Genomic DNA, 24649 nt, shown 5'->3' with positions numbered 1-24649 from the left:
AATATTGCTGTTCTTCTTGTTTTTTTGTTGTTGTTTTGACAGACACTGATTTGACACATGATTTGTGTTTATTTCCTTTATCCTGTTTTATATAATTGTATAGTAAAGTTGGAATGTGTACAACTTTGGATCTTTTGTAAAAGCTCATACAGTTGTTTTCTTATTTTTTAAATGTACTATTTATAGGTATGTGTTTAGGTAAACGGATCATTTTTGTTTCATTCTGTGAACGACTAACAATATTTCTGTCAAATTTTAAATATTTGTATTTATTGACAGATAATGAAAACTGGAAACAGGTCAAAATAACAGAAAAGATGCTCTGTGTTTTTCAGACCTCAAATACGGCAAAGAAAACAAGTTCAGATTCACTTTCACAACAGTAATATTTGTAAATGTATTTAGGAAAAGTTCAAAAATATTTTTTTTTATGTGATAACCTGGATTTTTGTCATGTCATGTATTGTCTTGTCATGCTGTCAGTCTTTCACATTGCTGTTGGATGACTTTACGTCACTCCGAGGTTTGATTTTGTTGAAATTCAACAGACACTGGACTGGAATGGACACAATACATCTAGAAATGCTGATTTAATTCAAATTTGGAATGATATCGTATTTTTTTTCTCGTCTGTATATAGAGCTGCTATAAAAACAAACACAGCAAACAGGCTGAATTGATGTTTGTTTTATATGGTTTGGTCAATATGGAAAACCACGCCTTATTTATGTGGTTCTGTCTGGTCTTGTAATGTCAATGACAGAATATGACACATAATGTCAAGGAAGTTTAAAACACATACTTTTTGTACTGTCTCATTGAATGTATCTTTTCTCTTTCACAGCTCTGTATTCCATCATCCTGTTCTGTGTCTTCCTCTGGATCCCCTTTGTGTACTTCTACTATGAAGAAAAAGACGAAGACAACAGCAACAAGTGCTCGGTAAACGTCTATCTAGTACACCCGTGTGCTCTGACACAGATCGCCTTTTCATCCTTTATATGGGGCAGGTCAGGCTAAGGGCATAAAACAATCTATTGTAGTATGTAAAGCGAGGCTTGCTGTCTACATTCAGAAAAGTTCATATTAATCATATCAACAGAAATGCCTGTGAGACATTGCTAAGTGATATTTGCCTGATTACAGTTGTGGCAGTTCATTTATAACAACCCAGACTCCATCTGCAAGAGGTTTGACTGCAGCGGGGCCACATAATGACAAAAGGCCCAGTCTCCGCTTTATAACGCTGCTCTCTTCAAATGTCAAATATTTGTCTCTTAGGACACCGCAGTGATGTGGAGATTACATGCTGAGGCACTTGCTCCATCTTCTAGAATGGGTTTCAATCTAAAAAAGGCACCTGTCTTTCCAAACCTTTTCCTACACCTCTTGAAACTGTCAGAAGTGAGAGGCACAAATTGCTCTCTTCCGCAATTGAGTGAGCTGTGCATTTTTAGACATGCCTCCAATAGAAAGCCAGTTTCAAAATGTAGACCGCGTGTGTTCTGAGGTATATTCTGTTGGATGAATAGTGTATCATGTGTGTCCTTTGCAGAAGATGTTTTCCCACAATGCATTGCAACAAGCATAGTGTATGGCATGACATGACATGGCATATACAGTATAGCAATACAAACAATTTAATATGTGTCGTAGTGCTATGGCAATTGTTGTATGATATGAGGTCTGTTTAATTCTGTTGGTTCAGCTGCATCTGAAAATGTGAAAACATTTCTGTTTATTAAAATAAAATAAAATATTGGCCTAAAAATTAAGGGAAATTTAAAAAACTAAACAATTAATTCAGAATATAATCAGAAATAACCTGAAATAAATTTAAGACAAAAATTCATAATAAACAAAAACTAAAATACTACAAAAATAAAAATGTATTAATTGTATTTAGCAACATAAAAAATAAGCAAATAAATAATAAAATGACAAGAGCATATAACAAAAATATTGCTAAAAATTTAACATAATTAACATAAAACAAAAAAATCTCAAAATAAAAGCTCATTGAATTTTTTGTGAAACTACAATAAAACTAAAAACAAAACTATAATAACTCTGGTCCACATGTTTTAATATGTTCTTTTCATTTTTGTAGTTTCCCTCTTAGGGTTTAGCTTCTTTTTTTTAATTTAATTTAATTAATTGACATACATATGATTCAATTACATATTGAATGTTGTCTTTAATTCTTTGTTTTGCAAATAAAATCTCTAATTTAAATTTCACAAAATTTGGTACAGATTGGTTAGGTATTGTATGGAAACGCAAGTGGAGCGTAACGTTACACTTCTAGTCGATAAAACTAAATAAAAAATCTTAATTTAGTTTTGTACCCAATATTTGTAAGATAGTATGTTCAAGTTTAATATTAGTCATTTATGTGGTGGCATTTCAGTTAGATGCTGCCTTGACTACACTAGTTTGTGTAGTCAATATAAAGCTAAGCAGCTTTTGGAGCACAGCCACACTGCCAACACTACTTCAGTGCTGCAAATCTGAAATGACACGGCATCTGAAAACCTTTGGCCTGGCCACATGGATCATGTTGTTTTTACAGATGTATGTCTTCACAAATATACGATTGATAACACGCTTTTGTTGTCTTTTTACAGCAAGTGAAAAACGCACTGAAGTACACAATGGGATTTGTGTTCGTATGTTCAGCGCTGCTTTTGATTGGGTAAGTGTGCATTTCTGCAGCACCTTTTGTGTGTGTGGACCGATCAATGTGGGCTTTATTATATCGTTCAATCGCCATCTTTAACCTCCATCAAGTGTACAGCAAGTGTGGGCTGTTGGAATGTTGTGAAGAGAAAATGGCTTGATACAGCATTGACCGTGACCTGTGTTTTCTCTGTGCTTTGTTTGTCTTTGTCAAAGCAAGGTTTTTTTAGGAGAAAACAACTCTATAATTAGGAAACTAACAGAGTGTATTAGTTTAAAAGAGTGATATCTCTACAGGGGGCACCTCCAATGCTGATTATATGATTTTCAGGAAGTCATGGTCTACCGGCGACATCATGTGTTTTTTCTTCTAATTGCATCACTGAAATTATGCTTTGTGTTTGTAAAACAATATCATGCTCACAGTCACAGGGAATGTATTTGAAGGCCCAAACATTAGTGTAATGACTGCGGTAGGCATCACATTGAAATGAATGGCTTAGAGAGCTATTGCCCAACACATAAACCAATATGGCCGACTATCTCATTCATTATTTGCAAAATCCATCAAATTAAAAGTCCAGCGGGTGGTCCTTGAAACAATTAACTTGCACATCTAAACCTGCCGTAGGTTCCATCAAGATGTTTTCTTAAGCTTGTGTACCCCAAAACAACCGACATCATGCTTCTCAATGTGCGCTAATACACGTTGTGGCTTTGTCCCATTTATACTCATTTCTTGACTTTGTTAGTACAGCATCAACACCAGGTTATATAATTTAATGGGCTCTTATCCATTAAATAGTATTCTCCTAGAACAGGAAAGCTTTATCAATGTAGTGGGACTGAACCATGTCTCATAGATCCAGTGGGATGGGATACTCGTATCGGAGAATAGAAAGAGAGACACGTCGTAGACCAAATCTAAAAGTGGCGCTTCGGACAGAACCAATTTGGAACCATTTTACCTTTTGAACCCGTGCTCTCTTTTACCAGGGGATATTGTGTCTCTGAGTTCTTGATGTGGGAGGGCATAATGGCTTTTTCCATCTTCTTTTTTCCGGAGTCAAAGACACAGAGCCCTTGTGTTTGTGACTGTTCATTCGCAGACAGACTTGCCCCTTTTGTTTGCCTGTTTTGATTGGTCTGTGTTAAGGATGGACCTTATAAATGGAAAGTTGACCCGTCTCAGCCTCTGTCTTTTCATTCGGTGCCAGTGGACCCAATTCAAACGGGGCATCTCTCAAGTGCGCTTCATTGGCACCATTGGTTTGAAAGTGCAAACATAAAGACTTGACATAAAGACGGTAGACTGCATCAAGTTTTTTTTGTGGGACTTTTTTATGAATGGATGTGTGATTATATTCAGCTTCGCAAACTGCGCTGTATACAGTGACAGTAACAAGTATTTGGGCACTTCAGCCACACATACTGCATTAGCTAACAAAGTATGAAATTAAGTGGCATCTCCAAATAAATTATTACAAACTTTAAAAGGGCTTGTGATATATTCATGTTCTACTTATTGCCACGTGGTTTGATATTTTGTCATTGTAATAAAGAGTTGATTTCTAAGTTTGGCTTAAAGGGATAGTTCACCCAAAACCTGTTTAAAACCTGAAGCACAAAAGAAGATATTTTGAGAAATGTACAGTACAAGTCAATAATGGCAGTGTTGTTTGGTTACCAGCATTCTTCAAAATATCTTCTTTTGTGTTCTCCAGAAGAAAGTAAGTCAAACAGGAATGACATGAGGGTGTGTCAATGAAAATCATTTTGGGTGAACTATCACTATAAAGTGTATATTGCAGATGCTACAGTTGCTGCATGTTATTTTGGACCTTAACTGATGAAGGCGAGGAAGTGAGTGCGGAGGTCAGATATCTGTTATCTCGCATCAAGCATAAACCAGGCTTCAGTCGGAGAACATTCATGCTTTATGGAACTGTTTTATGCTGTGCATATATTTTACGGCATAATTTACAGGTGCCCTTAAAAGGTGACGTTTTCACGTTTTTGATGTGACCCATCATTTGAATTCCCTCAGATTGTGTCGATGATGCTGAATGATGTGGCTGCATCAAACTGCCCCATTAGTGCTAACCAAGTTTCATCCTTTTACATACGTTGTGATTTGAGTGTAGTTCTCTTTGCTGATTGGATGTTAACACTAAGGGCCAGATTTACTAACAGCTTGCGGCAGCTCAAACGCCTCTTCTGGTGTTAAAAAACTACTGTTGTTATTTACTAAACACACGCAGTGAAAATTAGCACTGAAAATGCGTGGACATGTTTTTGCGACTTATTGCATATGCATTTGTAAGAGTTTCCTCTTCAGACGCAAACTTTATGGGAGGAGAGTATTTAAATGAATCACGCAACGGGATTTACTAAGGTTTGCGCTCATCATTGTATGGTATTTGAGGCTTTATTTAACGCACAAAAATAGCAAGTCTTAAACCATGTGCTAATTTGTGCTGCACTTTTTGTGTTGGTCATTATGGGAATGAGATATTGCGCCTGTGTTCTTTAATGTGCGCCTTGTTAGTAAATCGCCCACAGAAATTTCCACTGAATTTGAAAATTTGCGCTCTCGTGCTATTTTGCCCTGTTTAGTAAATCTGTCCCCAAATATTCAAAACTACAATACATGTATTAGTTACAAAAATGTTCACGTCGTCTTCTGCCTCTGTCGTCGCATGTTTGCAAAAGAACCAGGTTTGTTATGATTGCCATTATTTAGGAATGAGCAACAGCCAGGCATACATAATATAATTGCTTTCCATATAAATTATTGAGTTGATAAAGACTAAAACTGAACCTTCTGTTTAAAACACGGGATTCCTTTTCAGAACAGCTGTAGCCTCGGGTGTCTGCTTATGTAACCTCATACTGTGACTGATGTTCGCCTCATTGGAGATGACTGAGTTTTCTAAGTGTTGCAGATATTTACTCAGAATGTGAGTTGCTTTCAAAGCTTGCGGCGATACATCGCATGAGCCACGCACCGATATCCGTACACGGATAGTTCAACGCAAAGCACACGCACCGTCAGCCGTGGGCAAAAACAGAATACAGATCGTTTTGATGTAAACAACTTTTGTTGACCTGTTAATGTGGTCATATGGTTCTACACAAACTGGGAAGTAAACAGCACTTCATCTTTAAGTTAAAGGCGCACAACGTAACTTTCCACTGCAAAAAGTTTAATATCTTAAATGCGTAGTATTACTGACATATCTGTTTATGTTAAGTCACAAGATCAAAACAGCTGTAGTATCGGTGGCCCTAAAAAGTTACATAAAAGTACATAAGGGTGTCTCAGAAATGTTTGCTGACTGATGTTTTTTGCTTCTAAACTTATAATTGATGTACAAATGAACTTCTGTTTCAGAGCGTTTGTTCCTCTGGCGCTTCCTCCCAGCCAGAACTCCACCAGTGAGTGGGAGAAGGTCCAATATCTGTTCCAGGAGTTGGGCAGCAGTCGTAAGTACCATAGCGACCACTTTAAATGAAATTGTAGATTTACTGAGACTTGCAAAAAGAGGCTTGTCGAAGCATTCCGGGGCCGAACGCTAAAGCGACAGGTGCTTTTTAGAGAGCGACGGATGCTGCCTCACGGCGAGCGGAGGTGATGTGAAGGGTTGGCAGCGTTGACATTTAGCCTCGTCAATGTCAACAGACCTTATTGTGCTGCCTAACATTGCCGTCTGAAAAAATAAAGGCCTAGCCCGCTTTTCATGTGTCAATCAGGGCTTCGAGCTGAAGCAGAGGTGGCAGACCTATGCGTGCACCTGTGTTTATATCTGGGATTCCGTGTGGCCATTAGCAGTTACCTCTTTTTCGTACGTTCTGAGGGATCATCCCCCTTTTCCAATTTCCCATGTTTCTTTTTTTGTCTCCTCCCACTTAATTGCTCCAGATAGAAAACTAATTGAGCAAAGGAAAATGTGGCTGTGCAGAGTCACCCCATGTCCGAGAGTTTTTCTGTCAGCGTTCTCAACGGGCCCTTCCGTACTCTTCTTATCATATTCTAAAGGATCATTTGAAGGTCACGTAACAAGACGTGTCAATTTTGCCACAGTTTTGTTTTGAACTTGTTTTGTCAACGTCACGGTGCTCTTCGGAGACGTTCCCTTGTTAGGCGGGTTGTGACTTTTTCGCTCTTTTGTGGAGACCCTCGAGCAAGCAGGAATAAAGCCACCAAGCAAATCCAATAATAGCCTGTGGCTTTGTAAGACAGTGCCTGAGTCCTCTGAGGGGGTCTTAGAGCTGCCCCCTTCCCAAAAGTCCCAGAATAATGAATAGAAATCAAGCAAAAAAACAGGTGAAATAGACTTCATCATGATCTTCTTCAGCTTGAGGTTGATGGTGCAAATGCTTCATCATCTTCCTCGCTCGATGGTCGCGGTGCCCAGCGCTTTGTCACCACTCTGCAGGAAGAATTAATGACCAGACCCGGTGCGCGAGATAAGCGGGGTCACAGTGTCCCTTAGAAAGCACAGCTGCTGTAGAAACATCTTGACCTAAGATAGAGACCAGATAGAAAGACTTCAGTAGCAGTGTCGTCCTGACGATCTGTCGGTTTGTTACTGATGCTGTAGATATGACATAATTCAGCGACTGTTTTCCTATTGAAACAAAAATGTACTGTAAATGCAATACCTGGTTTCCTATTAGCGGTAAGGTTCAAGCAGGAGCGAGGGAGCGTGCGGATGGGTAGACAGCTGGAGATGTGATGTTATCGCAGACAGAGGCTCGAGAAAACGTCTCCACTTAATTATGCAGCGAGGACCCAGACCCAGAATCCACTCAGACAGCTCTTGTTCACTGATTTACCTTCCCACTGAGCCCAGCATTGAGTTTTACCAAGAGCAGTGTTTCAGATTGAACCTAACGTCACACAGTGTGATGGAGAGACGTCGGGTGTCATCTGCTCTGAATATCATTTTGCACACACATTATTGACCTATAGTGATGGATGGTAAAAATACAGTTATGCATTTGGAAGATGCTTTTATATCAAAGATATTCATATTAACAAGATGCACCACTGCCGTTACAATGAATGGCGAGGAATGCAACGCTCAATATGGCCGCTCTAGCAAAGGAAGTCCTTCCTTCCAGTAAAACGAGCCAATCGTCAATCAGTAAAGACTGACGATTCTCTGGGGCGGGGCTCTCGTGAGGCGCTTGCCAGCCTGTGCGCATGCACACACAGTAGATGAAGCGACCTCCAAAAAGCGCAGTTGAAGCTTGGCAATCCATAGTTATGATACAGTTCATGTCATGTTAATTATTGATCGGAAATATGCTGTTTAATTGTGATTTTATGCCAGCGATTTTAGAAATATCTGCCTTCCCCCATGCAAGTGGATAGGATTGTGGACTTTCTATGACGTAAATAGCTGCCCAGATGCGTTGCAAACATGGCCGCCGAGTGGCGTGACTTCTGTAAACGGACTTTGTTTATACAGTATGCTGTTTTTCAGGAAACGGAAAAATACTGTACTTTTAAAATGATTAAATACTGTGTTGTTAAAGATGACAAGCAATTTTTAATGCTTTTTATTATTATAATTGAATACTTTTGTTAGATATTTGCAAAATTCAGTGACAAACATAAAGGGTGACTAATATTAACGATTTGACAAATATAAAATAACAACATTTGGAGAAAAATTATGGTTTCAGAAGGACAGAGTGTGTTGCAAAAAAAATTGATCAAAGGGAAATTAAGCTATGTTTACCCTTTCAACTACTATCTATTAAATCTATGAAACGTTAGCACTTCTCAGTTCTGGGCCACCATTGACTACCATAGTAGAAAACATTATGGTATACATTTTTGTTCTGTTGAACTCAGAAGAAGATATTTTGAAGAATGTAGGAAAGCAAACAGTTTTGGGGCACATTTAACCACTATTGTAATTTTTCCAACTATGGTAGTCAGTGGTGTTACTGACATTCTTCCAAATATCTTCTTTTTTATTCAGCAGAACAAAGTTATTTATACAGGTTAGGTTAAACTTGAGGGGTGAGTAAATGGCGACAGATTTGTTTTTTTTGGGGGGGGGTGAACCAGCCCTTTAAGTCTTGTTTTTTGTGTGAATTTAAGCTTAAAACAAAATCAAAAGTATTTGCTAATGATAGACAAGCAGATAAAAAATAATCTTGCTTTAAAGATGTTTAAAAATGTCATTTGTACTGGAAAAGAAGACCAAAAATACTACATATGAAATTCATTTCGTTAACCTGAACTCTGTCACACTTTTGCTTAACAGTGTTTGTCGTTATTTGGTAAAAACTATGTCTTTATTTCTTTCTCAGAAATGCAGAATCCTGCAAGCGCGCTGGTTTCTGTCTTCATGAGGATATCACAGCAGATTTGTGCGGCGAATATCACGGCTAAGAGCTCTTTAATAAACACTTCTCGGTGTCGACGGTCTCCTCCGCACACATAAGCCCGAGGTGCTCGGTGCCTGCTGAGATAAGGGCCTCGGCTCTCTCCTCATGCAGAGGAATCAGGCACTGGAGCAGCTGTGGAGCCGCCACAGATAATAAACAGTATATTCTCTGTCCAATCCCCAAGAAAGTCTTCCGGGGAAGCGACGGAAAACGCAGGTCTTCCCGCATTGTGAGGAGTTCATAAACAGAGCTGCCTTCCGCACCGAACACGAACGCCATTGTCTCCGGCCCGGCGCCTTTGCCGCTTAACAAAAGCAGTGAGATCACAAAGGGAAGCACCTATTCAGATGTAAATGCTCATTTCAGCCATCAGACATCAAAGCCGTTCTTCTTTTTTTTAATTCTTTCTACGTTTGCTGCATTAGCACACGGGAGCGTCATCGTCTTGGTTTCTTCTCCTCGCTTTTAGTATCTTGGGGCTTTTTGTGTGTGGAACATGGTGGGTGGTGTTGCAAACAGTTTTCAGAATTTGTGTGGTTCAACAAAACGGAAAGGAGTAGTTTTCTTTGAGTGCTGTAAGGCAGCTCCCGAAGAGTGTAAACAGAACAGTTTCTCGCATTGAGTGAGGTGGGCACAACGGGGCATTCTGGGTACAGGGCTGCCGGGATGCTGTGTTTTGTCTGCATAGCTTAGAACCATGGGAGTTTTTGTGCATTCGACTGTCTGGCTCAATATGACAGGTGGGATCCTAACAGGGAGTGTGGTGGCGGTCACTTTCCTTAAATCTGCCTCTGCTGGCCTCAGATCTGACAGCTGGCAATGTGCCCTCATGTTGCACCCATTTTCCTCTTTCTTTCCTTCTATTTCACTCTTTGTCTCACGCTAATGTGTATTATAAGCACCAGTTACTCCCAAAATGCAGCACTGGGAATGTCAAAATGCCAGTAATTATGTGTACTCAGTTTGGTTCCCTCTATATGTGAGACACAGTTTGTGTATGTTATCCCACGTAGAACTCTATGATAGTCGAATAGATGCATGCGTGAATGTATTGAGTTCAGTTTGTTCACCTGAACACTTTTTAACTGTGTAGCTGGAGTCTGTATTTTGGGCCTTTTATGTTTAAATGTATATATTTGAATTTTTTAAGTTCAATTAAATTGGCAAGTCATTTCAACTTAATATTAAAACATTTGTCAAGTTGATGCAACTTATACAAAGTTGGAATTGAAAACTTATTTATTAAGCAAACAGTAAATTGTCTAGCGTTACCTTCTCGGTAACGCTAGACAAAGTTGCTCCACTACGTTTAAAGAAGATTAAAAATAGCAGCCCCACACCGTGGTATAATGAACACACTCAGGCTCTAAAGATAGCGGCCCGAAAAATGGAGCGCAACTTTAAGAAAACTAAATTAGAGGTATTTCGTACAGCATGGAAGGATAGTATTCGAAAATACAGGAAAGCCCTAATAACTTCTAGATCCGCCTACTTTTCATCACTAATAGAAGAAAACCAGCACAGCCCTAGGTTTTTATTTAACACGGTGGCTAAATTAACAAAAAATAAATCGTCAGTGACTTCTGATCCTGTATATCAGCATAGCAGTGATGAATTTATGAACTACTTCACATATAAAATCCAAGATATTAGAGAAAAAATTATAACAATGCAATCAGAAGTGAAACCCGCTGAACAAACTAACTACAGCGCCCTTAAGGAGAAAATGCAATTATTTTATACCGTAGATCAAGATGAGCTGTCTAAAATTATTAGATCATCTAAATCAACAACATGCATACTAGACCCTATACCTACAAATCTACTGAAAGAGATGCTCCCAGAAATTATAGATCCTCTTCTTGGTATTATTAACTCATCTCTGACATTAGGACATGTGCCTAAAGCATATAAGGTGGCTGTTATAAGGCCCCTTGTCAAAAAACCCCAACTCGACCCTAGAGAACTAAGGAACTACAGGCCTATATCGAATCTACCTTTCATATCTAAAGTTCTGGAAAAAGTAGTTTCAACTCAATTATGCTCCTTCCTCCAAAGGAATGACATCAATGAAGAATTCCAGTCTGGATTTAGAGCATGTCACAGTACAGAGACTGCTTTGATCAGAGTTACAAATGATCTGCTATTGGCGTCTGACCGAGGTTGTATCTCGTTATTGGTGCTGCTAGACCTTAGTGCTGCATTCGATACCATTGACCACAGCACACTCCTACATAGACTCGAAAATTATGTCGGCATTAAGGGAATAGCTTTGAAATGGTTTAAATCTTATTTATCCGACCGTTTTCAATTTGTAGCAATAAACAATGAGGTGTCACGCAAATCGCAAGTCCAGTACGGTGTACCACAGGGCTCAGTCTTAGGGCCTCTGCTCTTCGCATTATACATGCTACCTCTAGGAGATATAATAAAGCGACACGGAGTTAGCTTTCACTGTTATGCTGATGATACTCAACTTTATATTTCCTCGAAGCCTCATGAAACACAGCAGTTCCATCGAATAATGGAATGCATAGTCGATATAAAAAACTGGATGAGTAACAACTTTTTATTACTGAACTCGGACAAAACGGAAGTGTTACTTATTGGACCGAAAACTGCTATAAGTAACAACCAAGAATACTGTTTAACTATTGACGGATGTTCCATAAAACCCTCGTCGTCAGCAAAGAATCTTGGCGTTCTATTCGATAGTAATCTGTCATTTGAGAGCCACGTCGCCAACACCTGTAAAATTGCGTTTTTCCATTTTAAGAATATATCTAAACTACGTCATATGCTGTCAATCTCAGATGCAGAGAAGTTAATTCATGCATTCATGACATCAAGACTAGATTACTGTAATGCACTGTTAGGTGGTTGCCCTGCAGGCTTATTACAAAAACTCCAATTGGTCCAAAACGCGGCAGCTCGAGTTCTTACACGTACAAAAAAGTATGAACATATTAGCCCGGTTCTGTCAACCTTGCACTGGTTACCTATAAAGCATCGCGTTAACTTTAAAATCTTGCTTATTACCTATAAAGCCTTACATGGTTTAGCTCCTCAGTACTTGAATGAACTCCTTTTGTATTACAGTCCTTCACGTGCATTACGCTCTCAGGCGTCCTGTCAGTTGGTAATACCTAGAATTTCAAAATCAAGTGCAGGTGGTAGATCCTTTTCCTATCTAGCGCCTAAACTTTGGAATAGTCTTCCCTGCACTGTCCGGGAGGCAGACACACTCTGTCAGTTTAAATCTAGACTAAAGACGCATCTTTTTAATCTTGCATACACTACTCTTCCATAATATAAATCTTCAGAGGGTTTAGGCTGCATTAGTTAGATCAACCGGAACCAAAAACACAACTGATGTACTTGTTGCATCAAAGAGTACAGAACAGTACTCTACTCTCAGCCAGTCTTGTCTCATTGTTCCAAGGTTACCACAGCGAGCAGGATGCAGTTCATGGCCTGACCTGATGGTAGAGCGGAGAATGGGAAGTGGGGACCTGACAAGAGCTGAGATGATAGAGCTGGATAAAGAAGGACGCGGTCTCTTGACATGTCTTCACCACAAAACTTCAAATGCTATTAGATTATTAATGATAATCTTAAACTATAATTTATTTTATTATTAAGTTTATTTATTTTATTTAGCCTTGTTGTGCAAGTTCTCTGGAGCTTGTGCAGAGGCAGCAGCTTTTGCCAGAGGGGAACTGGAATCCCCTGGTTGGGCCTGGGTTCTCCTGAGGTTTTTTTTCTCGATTAGAGTTTTGGGTTCCTCGCCACCGTTTGCATACTGTTTTTGCACTATCTGCCTGACCGGGGGGGCTGCTTTAGAATTTTAAAGTTTTACTTAATTAATATTGCATATAGGAATTTATTATCTGTTATATTTGACCTGTGCTTCTCTCTCCTTTATCCTAAATGTGTGCTCTCACTGAGCGTGTGTGTGTGTGCGTACTTGTCTGTGTACGTACGTACGTGTGTGTGTGTGTGTGTTGTGTGTGCATGCGCATCCGTGTGTGTGTGTGTCTCTGTGTCTGTGTGTGTTGGTGCGTGTGCGTGTTGTGTGTGTGGAGTGTTTTGTGTGTGGGTGTGTCTGTCTTCTGTGTTTCAACCTTTTCTTGTTTTTGCAGGTACAACTTTGATTGTTTTGCTTGTAGTCAATGTGTCTCATGTGCAGCTGCTTTGTAACAATGAAAATTGTAAAAGCGCTATATAAATAAAGTTGAGTTGAGTTGAGTTAAATTATATAGCAAACAGTAAACAGACTGACAGATACAAATACTTTAAAATTGCAGCATTTTGTTTACTGTTGTGTGTCCATTTAGCTGCTCTGTGTCTGCACTACTGTTGTTAAAATTAGCACGTGTCTGCTGCTCTTCATGCTGCGTGTCATTGGCGGGAGAGAAGCAGTACACGCGGAGTGAAAAGGGTTCAAATGAAGTGCGTTTGGCTCTAGATAAAGGTATAGCGGCAAAAGATCAATGACATGAATGATCATGAGAGCGCGTGTGATACGATTCTCTGTCAATTTAAACAGCCGGTCATAGTCAAATGTTTTAAATGGTTTATTAGGCTATGTCTTGCGGTCCGGATGGAAAGAAGCAAAGGTTCGGATCCGGTCCGCGGTCCGCCAATTGAGGATGACTGGTCTAGATCTATTCAATGTCCTTATATCTGCCGTATCATTGTGACCAAAAAAATGTGGAGGGTAAAATCTTCTCTGACCTTTCGGGAACTATGTCACAGTATGAGAAAGTTTAGAGAAATGATAGCAGGAGAGGAGATGAGGTGCATTGAGAAATTTCCCAGGGGGCGAGAAGTGCTCTGAATATCTGGCGCATGACCAAAACTTAACAGAGCTCTGCATTTGGCCCATGTCATAAATAAATTTCCCCTCTGTCTTTCTTGCAGAAGGCCTGGCCGCCCTGTCGTTCTCCATCAGCTCGCTCACCTTGATTGGCATGCTGGCAGTGATCACATACACGGTGAGTAGCAACAGAGAATTGGGAATGGTGGGTGGTTTCTTGTGCCCCATCGATTTGCCTTCGCTCACAAGGGTTCTCAGCAGTGGCGTAGGAAAGAGCTTCAAGATATTACCGTGACGTTTATGTCCACCCTCGGCCTGTCAGTGCTGTTGACCTAAGCAGAAAGTATTTTACTATTGAATTATTTCTATTATTTAAATGGTTCGGGGTTTTATTTCATTCAATTATAATATTGAATAAGGTTATTATAACATTGAAACCTTGTTTTTAAAAGAATTTAGTTTGTCATGACTATTTTCCATCTTCTTTTTGTAACTTTTTAGTAGTTTTTTTTAGCTACTGCTCCTTATAGGTCTTGCAAGTAAATACGCTCTTTACAAATAAAATGCAGGTTCGCTGCTTCGTTTCAATGAATTGGCGCTTAATTTGGATACGGGAAAAGTTTTGAATCTTAAGATTCAGGTCAGGGATGCCAACATGCTTAGACATAATGTAAACGCACCGCCTGACACACCTGTAATATTGGGTTAGTGCTGAATAGCGATAATGTTCGGCTGAAGTGGTTGTTGACCTAACTTTGATGGTGGAGTTCACATCTTTGTCTTTATGGAAACTGTCTTTGATTGTAGTCATCCTGAGTGATGAAGCGGCCTCTCAACACTAGAAATGTTTTGTGATTCTTTCGTTTGGCCTACAATTGCTCAAAATGACACGCTGTCATTTCTCACCGACATGTGCCTGAGATGCCGGCGTGATGTATATGCCCTGTTATCTCACTCCTATTTATATTTCTGAGCCTCAAGGCCATTAATAAATGCCCGTATTCTGATTCTTTCAGCATACTGTAGCTGTTTTATTCGCCTAAGATAAATAGATTTTACTGTTACATTTGTTAATGCCATCCATTTTTCATCGCTATAAGAGAACAGGGTTTTGCAAGCAGAAGCGTGTTGGAAAAATGGTTAGATACTTACCGTCATGTTAAATACTGTAAAAGCAGTACCACATATTCCTTAACAATCTCGGTAACAAAATTGCAGCAGTAAATCTGTGTTTCTCTGACTTGTGGTTGAACCTTACGGAGGCTTTGGTGTGCAGTGCTGGAGAACACAGGGCCGGTTTAAAGTCTTGATAATTATTGGGGAGTTCTGAGGATAGTCATGCTCTGTTCTGTGACCTCCTGGTGTCAGAAATGTGGAGAGTGGCTCACAGAGAGAGAAAGTCTTATCCAATGCTGTTGTTTTTCATCTTCTCTATTGTGGTGCAGAGACTCAGAACCCATCAAAGATTCCCAGTCAAAAACCGTGACAGACCAGGGTTCACTGACTCTCTCTCTCTCTCTTTTGCTCGTATTGTCTCTCATCTGGTGATGTCAAAAGCACTAGTTCTCTGATAGCAAGTTGATGCTACAATAAAGTGCAAAGATGTGTGCCCTATGTGGATTTTAGTTAAGTCTAACAGTATGGAATCAGCATTAATGTATTGGATCTGATCATTGTTCCGTGTTTACAAATTGGCAACAGGTAGCTGTATTTTACATTTCAATACTTTTGTGTTTGTTTTTGTTGTTATTTAATAGTGACACAATCAGTTTACACAACACAATCTGTCCTTAGATAATCACATCTCTGTGTCTAGTTAAAGATTTTGTGTTACTTTTAACTCAACCTTGTGTTGGCCCTTTAATTTATATACACAATCAACACAAAATGACATATATTGTGTTAAAATGACACAGTGTTTTTGCTAGTTTCAGCCTGACGCAGTTCTCATTTTCCCGTCCTGCACCGCATTGTTTCAATAGCAAATGCATTTGCACCCATTTGTGCGCCCATGGGCATGCTGGTCTGAAAAAGAGGTGTGCTCAGGCGCATTGTTGGCGCGTTGTTATTTTGAGGAACTGAAAATAGACGGCGCCATAGACCAACTCAAACCTGGTCTAGAGTCTAAAATCAATGACGCAATATGTTTTGGGTTATTTAATTACATAATACATTCTGCTTATTACACACAGAGGGACGCGCAGCAGCACACAATCATGCCAAATATACAAAATAAATGGACTACAATATAAACGATTATCATTGTGTGTAAAAGATAGAAAAATTTGGCTTGTCCTCTAGATCAGTGGTTCTCAAACTGGGGGCCGTGGCCTCCTGGGGGGCCCCAAGATGGTTCCAGGGGGCCACAGATTTTGTGGCATTTTAGAAATATAGATATCTATCATACATTTTGTGCAATCAAACATCAGAAAAACAACGCCACCAACCAAAAGAATTGATGTTTTAGCATTGTTTAACTGAATATTTTCTTGGTTTAATTAAAATTTTAAGTTTAAGATTATAAGTCTTTATTTGGGGGGCCGCAAAGCAATGCACTCTACACAAAGGGGGCCTTACAACAAAAAAGTTTGAGAACCACTGCTCTAGATGGTCTGCTCCAGATGCGTTTCCTCTCTGGAGAAGCGTCCAGTCTTTGCTCTTGCAAATTCCGCCGTGTAAATAGCGAATCCGCCATGGCGCGAACGCAACTGGCTCTTAAAGGGAATGGGAGATGAGACTCTGATTGGTTTATTGCACGTTTTGCCCAAAACACACCCATGATTCATTAAGAGAACCCGTTTAGACCAGGCGCACCGACCGTTGTGAAACTAATGATACCTTATCGTAAAGTGTTACCACAATTGGTTATCCCAACAACTTTTTGCTTTTTGTTTTAATCTGTAGATACTCATCAAAGAAACAAAGTCACTCCCCCACCCCTCGAACCCCACCAATTCCATCTTCCTCAGGTTTCCAAGGTGATTTATCATGCAGGGCTATGTGTTATTATTATGCATGATTAACCTAATGGAATCTAAGTGATGGGCACCGTATGCAGCGGTAGTGTTGTCCAGGGGAGGGCAGGTTAATTTATCGCCGCGCTTTCAACCGGTGTGGCCGTTCGCTCTTAATTCAAACAACTGGCTGAGATGTAAACTCATAATAACAATGCCGCGGCTAGCTGCACTTCAACTAAACGCTAAAGCAAGCAGTTCAAACCTCCAGCACTCGCTTGTTTTTGGCCAACACCACACTTTGCAGCGCTGCTGGGAAATTAATATTCAACCTAAGCGCGTACAAACAGGACCCCCAGCTTGTTAATAAGCCTCCGAAGTGCCATATGGTCAGGGCGGCCGAAGCTAACTTACCTGTCCGACGCCTGGATGGCCGGCTCGTAAAAACAATTATGCGGGGTTTTTATGAAGTGCGACTGCGTTTTTGCATGAAGTCACAAAAGTTTTAGTTTGTTAGTTTAGGATGTTTGGGGGTGAAACGCTTATTTGGGGAAATTCACGGTTTCTGAGTTGTTTGGAAAATCCTTTTTGTTTACTGAGTGATGCACTCGTTTTTTCACAGAACTTTGAATTCAAGCATCCGCTTGCTTCTTCTTTTTATAAATCTGCTTGAGATTTTAAACGTCGGCCTCTCGCGTCATTCCCGCACAATACATTCAGTTAAAAGTTCACAGTCTTTTGTCACTGTATTTTCAACGTCTGCCGTTGACTGAATCCACCAATCACAGAGTTTCACCTTGACCTCATTATGACCTCATCCGTGTTTTCAGTGCGAAAGGTTTTCCGATGTGACATGTTTATAGACTTCTTGATGTTTCTTTGTCCCGCTTGAAGGTGCCATTTCCAGTAGCCTTTATCACGCTCAGCGTTACGAGGTGAGAAAGTGTGCGCTATGCTTGATCGAGTCCCGTTCTGCTCAACGAGGTTCCTGACCTCCCAAGTCTGAACAGGTTACTGTGCTTCAGTAGTTTCGGACATCAAACCTTCACTCGCCGTCTGGCTTAACCTCCTTCATTTTTCACCGGCTAATGCAGACGTCCAGGCCATATATAAAGCTCAATTTGCTGTCGGCATGACGTTACAATGAAAATTATAGGCCTGCTGACTTTTTAATGCGAATGTAATATTTGCATATGCAAATGAACGTATATCACGGCTCTTTGATCTGTCCGTTTGACCGTGGGCCGTCGCGGGCGCTTTGCTGCCAGACGCAGCGAGGTGATTTAAAAGTCTGGCTGGCGCGCTGGCGTTCAGCCCTGGAGGGTTTCTCTCCCTCTTAAATCTGCAGCCCAAAGATGCTGATTCCCAAAGAGAGGATGACCACATTAATTCCCTCTGATTTAATCACGATGCTGCAAAAATGACCTGTGAGCGGTGAGAATAATCCCCCGTTTTCCCCCACCCTACCTGCGATCCGACAGAGGGACCGCTTCCAAACAAATCTGATTTTCTAAGCTTTGGTTTTGTCTGCTGCTTTTCCCATCTCAATCCTATTCATGTGATTCTTGAGATATAATAATATTGTTTTTGTCTTTTTGGTTCTGGTTTCATTTGTTTTATATTTTAGAGGTTTGATTTTGGAATTACATTGGTGAAATCATTTGTTGCATTCGTTTTTCATCTCAAAATAAGATGGTGGTAAATTTAAGGTAAAGTGCTGCAGAGAGCAATGGGTCATTCAGGTGATGTTGAAAGTTTATAGATCGTTCGTCTATGATATAATAGTGGACGCCTTCAAGGTTATATACAGTAAATAAAATCAATAAAATTTTATCAAGCAAGTTTATTAAGCACCATTTTTCTGACATTACCAAAACATTCTTTACTTGTGGTCATATACACAGTAACTAGGAAAACAGTTTTGTTCAATGTTGTCTATATCGTTTTTGTAGCATGCATGTTGGCCTAATAAAATCCAGGCCCAGAATGTTTAATATGGTTTATTATATTAGTCCTCACCATCACAGGTGATATGTGCGCGTTTCTTACCAACATAATGTGCTCCACACCTGTCTGGAGGGGGTAAATTGACAGTGCACAATGTTTACAAAGCTACAGCAAATAGAATTAGTTCCTCATTTCCAGCAGTGTAACATGTTTGTATTTAATTTAGGGACTACAAAAGGGACAGAAGAAACACTTGCCACCATCTGGCAAAAGAGCATTTCTTATTGTAGACTCTATACATCTGTTTACAGGTTCAGTTGACGGGTGCTTGCTGATGTCTTGGTTCACTATCGCTTCTCATTGGATAGTGACTGTTTGAGCGGGGTCACAACAATGAGCACATTATCATTACGCAGTTTAGTATGCAGCACCTTGGCCTGCTTTTATGTTTTACAGTGAGAGCTACAACGCAAGTTTTAACATGTAAATTTATCCAATTATAAGGGTCATTTAGAAGGTACCGTAGCAAAATGTATGTTTGTATACGGGTCAATGACGTATAAGGATTTTCGACATGCCAATTTTAAGATACAAATAAACAATATCTATTGCAGTTATTCAAAATTAAGAACGCGGTGTACACATTAATGCAGATTAAAATGTTATATTAAGTGATTTGAGTGTTTTTTTATTTATGAATTGGCCATAACCTTAAAAAATGTCATGTGGTGCGATTGATTTATATTAAATATGTTATATTAAAATTAATTCATTTCCTTGACATGCCTAACATTGTTTTTCAAATCTTTAGTATTTAAAGTGGTTAGAAACAAAGTATTTGCATTTTTTTGAGTTTTGGTAAGTAATCATCTCACAAAATGAACAAACTTATTTGTCCTGTAAATCGCATATGGTATGTATAGTAAGTAAGTATAGTAACAGTTATTGTAAGTAGTAATTAAATTAAATGCAAATTTTGTCAAAACTATGTGATATTGTCACGGTTTGCGCAGGGAACAGACAAAACGGGCAGGTAATCAGAAGGATATCTTTAATCCACGACAAACACAGGGAAAACACAACACCAAAACATTCAATACTGGACCATGAAACAACCAAAGAAGAGAACTTATATAACACAGATAATGAGACATAAACAGGTGACGTGGATAAACTAAGTGAGGGCAGACGGTGGATTGTGACAGATATTTAGCATCTTCAAATTTAGTCACTTTTAATATGTAAAAATACTCTTTTAAATTCTCCATTTTATCAAGCAGCTTTTTGGGGGTCTCACCATGGCATGCTTTTTTTTAACAATATTGAAGAAATCTGTTCTGGGCTATTTACATTTACATTTATTCATTTGGCAGACTATAGGCAGATTTTTCTTTATTATTTGGTCCTAGTCATCTATTTTAGAAACATTTTTTTATAAAGAAATAAATTAAATAAATTTAAAAGATTCAGACCTATGCCTTCAGATCCAAAGATGTTTAAGATCAAGAAAGTGACCCTCTTAGTGTAAATCTGAGAGACTAAGACAGGTTAGAAAATGGTAATGTGAGAGTAAGTTATGTTATTAAAAACTTCGGACTATAGCTCATTTCATTTGGAAAATTGCTCCTTGACAGAATCCTTAAAGGAGAAGTGTATCATTTCTGTACCACTAGGGTCACCAATTGGAATGGCTAAATAATTACAGGTAAAGTGTTGAACGAGTCTTTTATTGGTTGACAAACATCCTAAACTCACGCCATTGGATGCCAAACAAAGCCCATATCAAATCGGCGACCTACCGAATGGCCAATAATCGTCTGTACATATTAAGAGTTGGTGAAAGAATTTACTGACCCAAAAAAATAGCATTCTACTTTTAAGTCCACAGCTTGGTTATAAGCAATCCTTTGGCTGTGTACTCATTACGGCTATGGACACTGAAGCAGTGTTAAAGTAATGTAATAAGGGATTGATCTTTATATGCTTTAATGGTGCGCGTAACCTTTAGTGAAAGCGCTGATTATCAAACCCACTTGATTATTGTTGTGAGGCTGATGATATTTTCATTTGTTGCATCTTTTCTTGGTGACTGCCATTATTTCGGGTTTCCTTCCTCAATCAAGATGTTTTTTTCCCATTCGTTTGCATAATCACAGTATGCTCGATCGAATAGAGGAACAGATGATTTGCCTGTTAAATAAAGTTACCTACCAAAAAACTAAAAACTGCATCTCTGTCATTAGATTGGATTGAAACTGACACAAGCACGTGGGCAAGCGGACAGACCCTGTGTCTCGATCAGCTCCCTTGCTCCCGAGATGGTGAATCGGTATATTATCGTGTACACGGTTCCGGGCACTGTTGGGACACCGTTCACTTATTTTCCTGTGACGTGACTGTTTAAGCGCGTTGTGATACTTCACAGCTGGTATTAATCAACAACCGGCAAAACCGACATCTCTCTGACTTTATTTTTTAAATACTGGTTAAAGTACATATGAGAAACACTTTCGTTATTCTGTTACATATCAACAAATTTGGTCGATTATTAAATTGAACTGTGAAGTAAATTGTGTTGCCTGCCTATGTTTATACATAACATAAAATAAGCGTTTGTCTTTTCAAAAGTTATATCGCGTTTCATGAAGTTCATTGAGTTGGCTCCTGCGATTTCGGTTAAATGTCTTCAAAACTTGTCACGTGATTTCCGGTAAGGGAACATAGGCTGCATCGATGCTCCCTGGTTTTTGCGGCGCATTGTGGGAATTTTTAGGGAACGTTTCAGATTTTGCGAATGAGACAGCTCTTGAAATGGCTGACTCCCTGATCAGTGCCCTGACTACTGAACAAGGGAGCTGATAGAGACACAGGGGCAGTCATCAGCTAATTTTGGTCAAAAGAGCTAAAACATGGGTAGCTTAAGTATCGATTATTCGGCCAGGCCAATATATCAGAAGGTTGTTTGTAAAATGTCAAAAAACTCTGAGTTTTGTGTTCTCCCCAAACAGCTCTCACTTTTCCCATGCAGTCTGTCGAACAAAAGCATCCCTGTGTAAGGGGGAGTACGCCTCCACTTTTTCCACCCCTCCCCATCTCTCTCTCCTCATATCTTCCAGCTGACAACCGCAATCCCTTCATCTCCCAACTCTCCACCTTTACTCTTTCTCCCTTCCTCTCAAACTATACTCTCTGTCTCTGCCGCCTCAGGTCTTCTTTTCCAATCAACACAGAACACACCTGTTTTTGTTTGGAGTGTCTCTTTTATTTTTCTCACGCTTGACGGGCTGCAGGGGCGAGGAGGGCAGGGAAGGATAGGAAAGAGGAGGCGAAGCTGGAGGAGGCGAGGAGCGCGTCACACCGGGGATGTAGGACAGATTCCTCTTTTATGAGGAGTGCTTGGTATTCGGGACATGGTCGGCCCTTTAGAGCCCCGTGATTCATAGAGAGGGGTGACACGGCCCGTGGCGGCGGTCTCGGGCAGACGCGGTTCCCTGCGCGACTGTCGCCGCGAAGCTCAGAATCGCCCGTTTGAAGCTAGAGCGGCACGTCAGTTTCGCTGCTTTAAAAGCAGTTTTCTGTAGAGGAGTTAAAAAGGTCAGCGGTGTTTTAGCTGCCTTCTAAAGATCTAATTGTGCCGGTGACTATTGTCTGCGTTCTGATATGAAAGCTTTTGAGTGTGGACGCATGCGGGGTTTTTTTCAAGGCAGAACAAGTGAGCGCATGTGTGTGCCTGTCTCTTTTATTTTCTGCCTGTATTGATTTGCCACCAGGAGAGAATTGAAAATGGTGTTCATTTTTAATTAAAGTTCACAAAGCCCATACTGAGAAGGCTGCTGGGCTTCTGACCCCAAGAACCACGCTTTCTTATGCAAAGAACGGGAGGAACAGCACGGGATTTTGATATAACCTCTGATTTATAGCATTCAGAATGCCGAGCAACTGCAGGGTTTTATCATATTTCCATACATGTGCTCAGATATTTCTAGTTCCTTTGCTGTGCGTATTTCTCGCTTTCTGTGAAGAGAATACACGTGTGTCACATAGCTGGTTTTTTTTGCATTAGAGGATCATGTAAAGCACAAATCCCATGTTTTTGTTGTGAGAAACACTGTATGTCTTTGATGAACTTGCATGAAGAATAGTTAAACACATCAAATGCATGTGTTCATAATAATGTGTTACTCAAGCTACAAGTGATCAAACAAACCAAAACATAAATGTTTTTTAATTATGAAAATAATTATATTTACTAACCAATAAATGTAACTACAAACCAACTGGTTCCTAACTACAGGTATCCCCCAATATGTGACATCTAACACAAGACAATACAGTACTTTGACCTCTTGAGGTTTCTGAAGGTTACGTCTCTCCTTCACAGTCCATTTCCTAAGGAAAATAAATGCTTGCTTTTCAAGATTTTCAGGCAATATCATGCACCATTCTCACGAAAAATGCCTCATGCGTTCCGGTCGAGTGCCGTCACATGGGGGCACTGTAAGGCTGTGCATTGCAGGAATCAAACCGCACATCTCAAAATGGTTGCTGCATGCAAACACACTCTCACACACTCCCTTTCATCTTCCTTTCGCACACAAAAACCACATGTATGCGTTCAGAGTTCTGAATGACAGCCTTTGGAAAGCTCTCTTTTATCAAGTGCCATAATATATGGATTTAGCTCCCCCGTATCGCTCCGACAAGTTATTACACACGCCACGCGGGGTCCTTTGGGCCAATCGCCGGGGCTCTCGGTGGAATCCTGGTGGCACTTTGGCTGATGATTGTGAATGGTGTATAATTGGTCTTTAACACTATCTTGCAGGCTTATGGGATGTCCGTCCTGCCGCTGAACCTGATTAAAGGCACGCGCAGCGTCCTTTACGAGCGTTTGGAGAACACGGAAGACACAGAGGAGGTGGAGCACCAGATAGACAAGCTCAAAGCCAAGGTTTGTGTGTGTGAAGTGAATTCAGATCAGCTGTGCCCCGCTCAATTTATTTATCATGAGCCGCTATCCGTCGCTGTCCTTAGGGTCACAGATCTGATGATAGCGGGTGAGAGATGTCCCAAATGCAAATAATAAAATGCAATTAACTGTATGAATATATATGTCGCAGTGTGCTGATGGGCGTCCGCTGTCGATGAGAGATAGGCGGAGTCTCCAGGATCTGGAAGCCAAGCTGTTGGTTCTCTGTCGGCGGGGGCGTCACCTGGAGATTGCAGAGAGGAACTGTTGCAATAAAGTGAGCTCTGCCCTTCGCCCCATGAAGGTTTGTTGAGTTTGACCCCCGATATTGTCTTACCCTCATGCATTTCCAAACCTGTATGACTTTCTTTCTTCTGCAGAACACAAAAGATATTTTGAAGAATTTTTGCCTCCATTGACTTCCACTGTATGGACACAAAACCTTTTTCTCAAAATATCTAATTTGGTGTTCTACAGAAGAAAGAGTTGTACACTCTACAAAAAATAATAGTGCTATATAGCACTAAAAGTGGTTCTTTGCTTGTTATCATAGGGGAACCACTTTTAGTGCTATATAGAACCTTATTTTGGTGCTTCAGTGGTTCTTCAGAGGTTCTTTGGGATGACTGAGGTGCTATATAGAACCGCTGAAGAACCATACGGTGCTATATAGCACCTCGGTCACCCCAAAGAACCTCTGAAGAACCACTGAAGCACCATCATACCATGACACCATTTTTTTTTTTTTGAGTGGTACATGTTTTGAATGACATTCTAGCAATTCAGGGTCTGGATCTCTTTTGGTCCTCTTTTTATGATCTGATCATTTCCCAATGGATGCACTCATGCAGTAGCCTAGTCTTAATTATATAT

General features: G+C 40.0%; 1 protein-coding gene across 1 annotated transcript in view; it reads left to right on the top strand.

Annotated features, from left to right (window-relative positions):
* Positions 1–24649, top strand: part of lmbrd1 (LMBR1 domain containing 1) — a 78108-nt gene that overhangs the window by 21556 nt on the left and 31903 nt on the right. The window contains exons 4-9 of the mRNA XM_057341697.1: positions 845–942; positions 2628–2695; positions 6074–6165; positions 14011–14084; positions 23633–23758; positions 23928–24080. Coding sequence (XP_057197680.1) covers positions 845–942; positions 2628–2695; positions 6074–6165; positions 14011–14084; positions 23633–23758; positions 23928–24080 — 611 coding nt within the window. The remainder of the gene's footprint in view (positions 1–844; positions 943–2627; positions 2696–6073; positions 6166–14010; positions 14085–23632; positions 23759–23927; positions 24081–24649) is intronic.

The sequence above is a fragment of the Triplophysa rosa genome, linkage group LG9 (genome assembly GCF_024868665.1).
Source record: "Triplophysa rosa linkage group LG9, Trosa_1v2, whole genome shotgun sequence".
Classification (NCBI taxonomy): Eukaryota; Metazoa; Chordata; class Actinopteri; order Cypriniformes; family Nemacheilidae; genus Triplophysa; species Triplophysa rosa.
Note: the sequence above shows the minus strand (reverse complement) of the source record. Positions and strands in the feature narration are given on the sequence as shown.